Below are 9,283 nucleotides of genomic sequence, written 5' to 3'. Positions count from 1 at the left end.
TAAGGTTGTAGCTGACCTGCGTGACTGAGAGGTCCCAACTCCTTCTCCTTTGACTCCTTTGACGGCTCATTTGGTCTAGCAAGCATTTAGGCAGTAGATATGAACAAGTAATATTAGTGCTAGTTGGCAGTGCTAACCAAGCTAGCGCTGCAAATAGCTTCAGGTATGTTGTCCTCCGATTGTTGCCATGGCAACGGACGCCTCAAAACCATGAAGTGGTTGAACTGAGAAAAAGCTCTTTCTTTCTTTTCTATTATGAAATAACATGCAGAGCAAGAAAGAGAACAGCTATAAGACAAAATATGAGCAATAGTTTTTTTTTATAGAAAGGTTGTCAAAACAGCCTACATATTTTCAGGTATGTATAACCTATTCAAAAGACAATTTAATAACAATAATAATAATAATAATAATAATAATAATAATAATAATAATAATAATAATGAAAAAAGAAGTGTGTTTCACGCACACTTCAGACTACCAAGGGGCTTCAGAAACATGTCAAGGGCTAAATAAGTGGACCACATTGTTGCCTATGCTCAGCCGGACAGCCTACATCGTGTCTCCTCTAAACACAGTGTTCTCCTGAGGAACACAACAACCCCTTCTGTCAATCAGCATGACGCGGCAGAGCCACGGGGGCTGAGGGGAGCCTATATAAAGACAACTGACATCAGCCACAGACGAGCCTGAGGAAGCCCATTAAAGCGCCAGATCACAGAGTCTGTCCACTGTTTGCTTGCGAGGAACCACCAAACCACCTCAAGGCGATGGAGAGAGGCAGCATCTCCACCGGCACGCAGACCACCTCCATCCCCGCACCCCGCAGCTGCTCCACCGCTGATGGTCCGCAGCTGCGCGGTAACATGGACGGGCAGTGCGCCGGGTCCTCCAAAGTCTTACTGGCTTACAAAAACGCATCGCAGCACCTGAGTTCATCGGGAATAAAAGCGGGCTTGGGCATACTCAAAGTGGCCACGTCTCAGTGGAAACAGGAGAAGAAGACGCGTTCAGGGACAGCCGTGAGGCAACTCTCCGCTGCCAACAGCAGCTATCCCTGCAAGAGATCCCCGCTGGATCAGCTGGCAGCTCTGGTTCTCCACGGTCAAACCCGCCAGCGCCAGATTGGCCAAGACCCCCTCTACTCCACCAAGCCGCAGAACTCTAAGCGCATCGTGGTCCTTGGCGCGCCACGGGTCGGCAAGACCTCCATCCTGAGAAGATACCTGCGGGACGGATTTGTGGAGGAGTACATGCCCACCTCCGAGGACTTCCTCAGGAAGCTGTTTCGCATCCGCGGAGAGACCTACCAAATTGACATCCTGGATGCGTCCAGGGAAAGGGATTTCCCAGCCAAGCGGCGGCTTTCAATCCTCACTGGTGCGTATTGGCTCTCTCATAATCTCTGTCCTGCAAACATTTAGGACTGCATGTCAGTTTTTATTTGTTCACAACATAAGAACCAGTGCAGGTGATAGGTGCATGCGTAAATGCTCAATTCTCTCTCTTGAAGAATGCGACGATGTGCGTAAAAAGCAAGTATTGGAGGAAAACAAAATAAATGATTTATCTCCATTTTATTACTTTCGCAGGAGATATATTTCTTCTAGTATTCAGCCTAGATGACCGGAGCTCTTTCGAAGAGGTTTGCGCCCTGCGAACGGAGATTCTGGCTGCCAAATCTAAGCTCACCAAACCCTCTGTGCCAGAGCAGTGCGCACGGCCGCATGTTCCCCTGGTGGTCTGCGCCAACAAGGTGGATCTCCTGGAGTCTGAGAGAGGAATATCTAAGGCAGAGGTGCTCCAAGCCCTTGGTGATGACTGTGCCTATTTCGAAACGTCTGCAAAGGACAGCACAAATCTAGAGAAAGTCTTCGAGACTTTAGCAAAGCGAGGCGGGCTCCCGACTGAAACTGGCCCCTCTCAGCACCGCAAAGTCTCCATCCGTTCGTACCAGGCCATGCGCACAGGCCGTGTGCCAGGGAGAGGGAGCCAGACACCGGGGCGCGAAGATGCCTGTGGCGCCCTGTACCCACTGGCCCGGCGGCCGAGTTTTAGCACGGATCTCCGACAAGTGATTGGGCCACACACGGCAAGAAAGCCAGCCGGCAAAGCGCTGGAAAAATGTCAGATTCAGTGAGAGACTAGTAGAGAATAAGACGAAGTGTTACAGAGCGAATAAAACAACGAATATGAATGTATATTTGACGCGGTACCGCTATAAATGCACTTGAGATGATGTTTTCAAAATAAAATATTTTTAATAGCATAATGGCTTGCCTATCTATCTATCTATCTATCTATCTATCTATCTATCTATCTATCTATCTATCTATCTATCTATCTATCTATCTGTGTGTGTGTGTGTGTGTGTGTGTGTGTGTGTGTGTGTGTGCGCACTACCCATTCACACAGTTGTGAAGGAAAAAGTGGGAGGATGTTGAGTCAGGAACTTCATCATTTGATTATTGGATGACTGTATGATTGCATAACCTTCACTCAGAAATCTATTAGATAGCAACTCTTTCTCTCGCCCACTCTTTTTTTTTTTCCTTCTCTTCCTCGAGTGTGTTTGTGTGTGTGGGTAATGATGGAGTCATGATTGCCAGACGTCCCAAGCCTGAATCCCACACATCCTAAATGGCCAGATTAAAGCCAAGGTTTCCACCTGGCACATACCTTCCCCTCCTACACTCCTACACTCCTACATGATTGTTGGCTCATCAGAGATGAAGTGGCGAATGGATGTGAGGCAGGTTGTTGGTCTAATCACATCTCACAGTGAAGCAGTGTAGCACTGAGACATGGCCGTCTCCACTCACCAAACAACATGAAATATTATATGTGAGAAAGAAAAGCTACTAAACTATCTTCTGTTGCAACGACTGATACGGCCAAATAGTCTAATCACTAGATGTTCGTAACAAAGACTGCTCCACATCTATGTTTTAGATGTGGAGCTGTGTGGAGATGGATGTTTTTCTGAAGTGAAGGTCATTCACTCTCCATGCTTTTTATTTCAATTGGCACTGCTTTTGAATTCATATTGAGAATCTTTTGTGCAGCAGACCACTCAGACTTTGCATCTGCAGCAGACCTCACATGAACCCAACCTATGAGCAGTTTTTTCCCCATTGTGACATACAAAATAGAATTACATACTTTTCACGGGCAATGGTTAATGGATTAATAACACCCTTCCCACGCTGTCACCTAAAAGTAGGCCTAGTGGTAAAAGTCCAGCCTCTTCTTTACGTATTGAAAGTGATAATCACACCCTGTCACTTGGTGTATTTTTCTCAAAAAAGAAAACATGTGAGAGTAGTTTCTTTACTCACAGTGCTCAAATTGGCTGCCATTGGTGTGGATATGTGAGTCATGATGCCTGAAAGCCTCAGAACAAAGCTTGTGGCAAGGTCAGGCAGAGATGGGGGATCACACACAAAACCTATTTTTGGAGTTAAAAGGATCTTAATAATGGTCGTATGGAAGAATAAAGCTAATATCCACTAAGACTTAAGTTCACTGGACTAAAAGAATGTATAATCATCTGAAGACCTGTAGCCTTTTCCCAATTATGCCATTCAAGGGATGGGTCGTGAAAGTGGCTCCCCATGTCTGCAAAGCAAACTCACTCATCAGTTCATCAGTATGTATTATCCCTCTGTTAAGTGTACACTTCATTTAAGTATATTTACTATACAAGTGATGATGTACTGACAATAAATTTAATATGCTAATGATGTGTGTCGATAGTGCTACTCAAGTCATACCTTCATACAATTGAATGTACTTGATCATACTATTTTTACTTAGATACAACTTTTTTATTCATTAATGCTGTACTTTTTAAAAATAAACTTTTTCCCAAATATATTTCAACTGGAAGGATGTTTTAATCATATTTAATTTGCTCGTGAAAGTCATTAAAATTCAGTTAAATTAAATTGAAAAAACATATAGCATTAGTGCAAAATATATACTTAAGTATATTCAAGTGCATTTTAATGGTGTCTTAAAGTAGTACAATCAAGGACATTTAATTGTGTTTAGGTATGTTTTTAGTAGCACTAATGACATATTGCTTGCATATTAAGCAGATTTTAGTACACAATGAGTAGGCTTCACTGATCATTCACGCACATGAAAGTATAAAGAAAAGTCATCATATTTTATCAGAGAAGAAAATAACATCTGACTGTTGAAGCTGATTTAAATAACATCTGTGAAAATGTGATACAAATAAAGAATTGACAGTGAGGGAAAAGTATTTTGCGAGTGAAAACATGTTTCATGGAACTGATTTGGTAAATTGAATTGTTTAATTAATGTTGTTTGATCGATCTGTGTTTAATGGCTGTTCCTTCGTGTTGTGTGCCTCTGCAGTGCAGCAGTCTGAACTTAACCTCGCTGCTGTCGCGTGCTGTGAAGTTCACATTGCAGGAAACTGCGGCCACTTTCACTCCTGTGTGGCCCTGATGGCTTTACAGCACGTGCAGTGACACACAACAATCACTGCGCACACAAAAACACACATACAGCCAGACACCTATGAACAGATGCGCCTGCCTCTGTTAGCACGTGGGGAAGATTCACATGATGTTGTTTTTCTATTCAGCCTTGTCCTTTACTAGAACCATTGTTGTTCTGCTGAGGCTGCTCACAATTGTAAGCTCCCCAGTCCTACAAACCCGATGTATTGCTTTGCATTTTGTTTTTTATACATTGTGGATGCTTGCTTTTGCACACACAAAGGGGTTCATAGGCCATTTATGTTGGTCTATGAGCAGAGTTTGGGGAGTCTAGGTTAGCGGAAAGATAAACTTATACTGCTTTTTTATTAACTTTTTGTTTTTGTTTTTTGTGAATGTAAAGTAATCTACATTGTTTTTCTCCAATCTTCCCTGTTCACTGATATTCTAAGGTGTTTTGACAAGTTTTCCTTGATTCAGTGAGACCTTGAACTGTGTTGGGAACTGCAAACCCAACTGAGACACATGTATGACTTGTAATGAGCAATATGGCAAATAAACTATTGCGAAAAACTATTGTCGTGTTTTTCACTGTTACCATATTGCTCATTATTAGTCATATTCTTATTGTCAGTAATATAGCTGCTGTTATTATTGTGGTTGTTGTTTGATGTGCACCATGTGGCTCTCTCTCTCATTTAAAGAGTTTGGTCTAGACCTGCCCTTTATGGAAAGCATCTTGAGATAACACGCTATATAAATAAAGATGAATTGATTGATTGATATTGGGCTGTATGAAATAAACTTGTCACTTCTGGCTAGTTTGTAAAGGTCTCATCTGGGACGCTTGTCAAAAAACATACAAACATCTTGTCACCTTGTCCTCAACTGCCATCTCTGATCCCCTGATGTTGCATGCACAAGGCCAGTAGGATCAGAACATCCACTACTGCGTTCATCATGTCATTTCCTGACTTTCTGTGATTTCAAACATGAGGTGGGAATGTGAGCCTGTCTGCACCTAGTGTACGGACAGTTATGTTTGTCATCAGTCCAATCAGTCACTAGTTTACAGCGGCTCATGCCATGGAGATAAGGATGGAGGGAGGCAGCCGGCTTGTCACGCAAGTCGATGACAGATAAATGAATGGTATTGATGGAACAAGCACACACACACACACACACACAGGCACCTGCCAGGGGAGGGCATGTTAATAAGCCTCTTCTGGTTTGCCTCCAAGTTTAATCATATGACCAAATGATTTAGGGCAATTTTTAGTTCATGATTTCCATTCTAACTGTAATGTTAAACTGATTGTTGTGGACAATGTAATATTTGGTTAAGCTTTTCTCTATCCTTACCTTTTTGCAAGGTTTCTGTACTTCTACAGTTACAGAGATGCCATGAGGAAAAGCTTGGATGCCTGATTTCATGCTGCTTGGTCTGAATACATTATGTGGCTAAATCCTCAGTGCTCGCAACCAAGGCCAGCATGAAGGTACAGTGCATTATACATACAGAATGAAAAAAAAAAGAGCTCAACGTCATTGGTGCATGCTGCCATGCTTCCTAATGCCCACTAGAGGGGAGAGTTCAGTTCAGGAATCCATAAAAGTTTCATTTTATCGAGTCAGACGAAATATCTTTACTTTTTTGGCTAATCTGAGAGTGAAACACACACCTCCTGTTATTCTAATCAGCGACCCAAGTGATCTTTCAAGAGTCCACAGAGAGGGCAAAGGTGGGAGACAGCGGTAAAAAAGACTCAGACCACCCAGACTGGTGGTTTCATGCCTCTTGGACTTGGTGTACTTTATTGTAACATCATTAAAATTACGTGTAATGTAAATGTGGTAGGACGAAATTATGGCTGCACTAAAGTAGTGCCAATGTGCACTCAAGGGTAAAGACACCATCCATGACCTGCAACGTTTCCCACCTCACATCCAGCTGAGTACCTTTGTTGAATGTCTATCCCCATCTCCTTCTCCCCTCATTTCCAGTTCTCTCACTATTGACTATGTAACCTATCTAATAAAGACGTAAAATTAAAATATAGTTCTTAGAAAGCGCTTGAAAAAATATCACCAAATGGCAACATGTAAAAGAAACCTGTTCTAGCAGGACCTCCAAACACAAGTATGAACTTGAAAATGAGCAGAATATGGGGCCTTTAATGCATCATCTTGGACTGCTTTATGTATATTCACAGATGAGACAAATGTAGCTATGATTCTACAATAAGAAATATGACAGTAAATTAAATCAGATACATGAATTTAAATGTAGATTTCAACAGCTGAAATTAGTTTAAATTTCTAAAAGTATAGCACCTGTCTAGTCATCTCGACTACTCAAAGCGCTTTTACATTACGTCCTCATTCACACAGGAGGAATCTAAGTTGAAGGAGACTATTCACACACAATTGCACACATTCACACACTGAAGCCGACGGCCTTCCAATTCATGGACAACCCACTCTTCCTCTGAGCCACAGAGCCTCTGTAACCATGAAGGATTTACAGTACGAAGTACATACCATCATGAGTATCAAACTAATATAATCTGCAGGCCTGATTAGGCACAAAAGGTACTTAATCTGCCTCAGTTCATGCTTGATGCCAGACAGAGGGTTACTGTATTGATTATCTGATGAACTAATGATAATCAGGTGGTAGTTAATGCAGCACTATAAGTCCAACACCTGAAGGCAAGTGACTGTAACTCAACTGAGACTATGTCATAGAAAATTAAAAATAGATACATCTCCTCACTCTGAATGTACATGTTGTTATATATTATTATTAGTAGTGGTATTATTATTATTATTGTTGTTATTATTATTATTATTATTCGTCATTATTCTTCGTCTATATTATCTGCCACGGGAGTTTTTACATGTTGTCATGGTGACTGTTTACATTCCTCCTTCTGCCAACCCAATTTCGGCGTGTGACGTCATCCACTCTGCCATAGCCCGGGTACAGACTCTACACCCGAGTGCATTCATTGCTATCTCGGGTGACTTCAACCATGTCACCATGGCAAAGGCACTGCCCAACTTCACCCAGTACGTGAACTGTTTCACCAGAGAGGAGAGGACCCTGGACTTGATGTATGCTAATGTGAAGGGTGCATACAGCTCCTCTCCCCTCCCCCCTCTGGGCAGGTCTGGCCACAATCTCATACACCTCAGTCCCACTTATTTGCCTCTGGTAAAAAGACAGCCTGCGACCACAAGGACAGTGAGGAGATGGTCGGAAGAGGTGTATGTGAAACTGCAGGGATGTTTTGAGGTCACAGACTGGCAGGCACTCTGTGAGCCAAATGGAGAAGACATCGACGGGCTCACAGAGCGCATCATGGACTATATCAACTTTTGTGTAGACTCCATTGTTCCAGTAGAGACTGTTCACTGTTGCCCTAACAAGAAGCCGTGGGTAACAAAGGACATTAAGGCCCTCCTGAATGATAAGAAGAGGGCTTTCAGGGCTGGCAACAAGGAGGAGATGAGAATCACACAGAGACACCTGAAGCACAAGATCAGAGAGGCTAAGGAGGAATACAGGAAGAAGTTGGAGCGGAAACTTCAGCAAAACAACAACAGAGAGGTCTGGAGAGGGATGAGAACAATCACTGGTTTTAAGTCAGCTGGTAACAGTGGAGTTGAAGGCAGTGTGAAATGGGCCAATGAACTCAATCTGTTCTTTAACAGATTTGATGCCCAGGCCCCTGCACTCCCTACAGAAATCACCATCAACACGTCGATTGTTCCTGCCCCCAACAACACCTACTCCACTCTCTCCCCCTCACCCTCCTTGCAGCCTCTCATCTTCAAGGGAAAGCCACCCTCTCTAAAATTTTGGGAGACAACTCTCAATGGTTATTTACCCAGTGAGTTCTATGTCCCTTATCAGGTCAGATTAGCTGTGCTTGGACACTTATTCTCTTTTCCCTCACATGGGACTATGTGATTTTGCACTTTACTTGTGACCAAACAACATTTCAATGCAATTCTGCTGTACTCAGCTTGATTAACACTTTAGCGGTTGGAGGGACAACATTATTCAGACAACTTTCATTTAAATATAGCCAATATGCAGAAATTCTATCTCAAAAGGTTTTCTGCTTACCATTTTCTCAGGCGCGCCTTGTAGTTGTCTGAAAAAGTTTTCTCTCCAATCCCTCCGGGGGTCCTCAACAGGACACCATCTCAGAGTCTGCCAATCCGGGTCACGGCACCAAATTGTTAGAAACTTTTTTGTCCGGTTCTTATATTGGCAGCTCAAGAACTCAACGGAGGTTTTCAGTCTGGTCTCACAAGCAGTTTATTCTGGTCACAGGTCACAGGTAAAGTACTCACAGCGCTTGGCTCATGACGGACCCCGAAGGGCCGGTCAGAGGAGCTCCCTCTCGTGTGTGTGTCCCTCTGGTGTGTCCTGTCCCGTCTCTGTTCTTGTTTCCAAGCATCTCATGTTTAAATGCTTGTTGGATATCATAAAGTACGTAACCATTTCAGATTAACTGTTTAGGTTGGTGCGTCACAGACAGCACGTTCCTGTAGTGATGTTATGGTAATCTAACAGTTGGATGTTGGTTGCAAGGCGTGTATCTATAATCAAACTTCAGAATATGTTTTGCACAACAAAAGCACCACAATCAAGGTCTGTCTGGTACATTCTGGAGGTCAGATTGACATATTCTGTTCACTCTCATGAGGAGAGAGTAACTTTATTTGAGAAGGCCTGAAACATTCTCTGGTCATATTAAATTCTAATTCAACACTCTCACCTCTACCCCTACGCCCTC

The 9,283-nt window shown here is 42.9% G+C and overlaps 1 protein-coding gene across 1 annotated transcript; it reads left to right on the top strand.

The window, feature by feature from the left end:
• The first annotated feature begins 770 nt into the window (after positions 1-770).
• On the top strand, positions 771-2,203 carry rasd2b (RASD family member 2b). Its single transcript, XM_070828171.1, has 2 exons — positions 771-1,380; positions 1,593-2,203. The coding sequence occupies exons 1-2, from the start codon at positions 771-773 to the stop codon at positions 2,138-2,140; spliced, it is 1,158 nt and encodes a 385-aa protein (XP_070684272.1). The 3' UTR covers positions 2,141-2,203.
• The last annotated feature ends 7,080 nt before the right edge of the window (positions 2,204-9,283 follow it).

Source organism: Pempheris klunzingeri, chromosome 3, assembly GCF_042242105.1.
Source record: "Pempheris klunzingeri isolate RE-2024b chromosome 3, fPemKlu1.hap1, whole genome shotgun sequence".
NCBI lineage: Eukaryota > Metazoa > Chordata > Actinopteri > Acropomatiformes > Pempheridae > Pempheris > Pempheris klunzingeri.
Note: the sequence above shows the minus strand (reverse complement) of the source record. Positions and strands in the feature narration are given on the sequence as shown.

Excerpts from the sequence above, each read along its gene's own strand:
- rasd2b (XM_070828171.1), top strand. The coding sequence starts at position 771 with ATGGAGAGAGGCAGCATCTCCACCGGCACGCAGACCACCTCCATCCCC. Across the intron at positions 1,381-1,592 it reads GCGGCTTTCAATCCTCACTG|GAGATATATTTCTTCTAGTA; the intron begins GTGCGTATTGGC and ends TTACTTTCGCAG.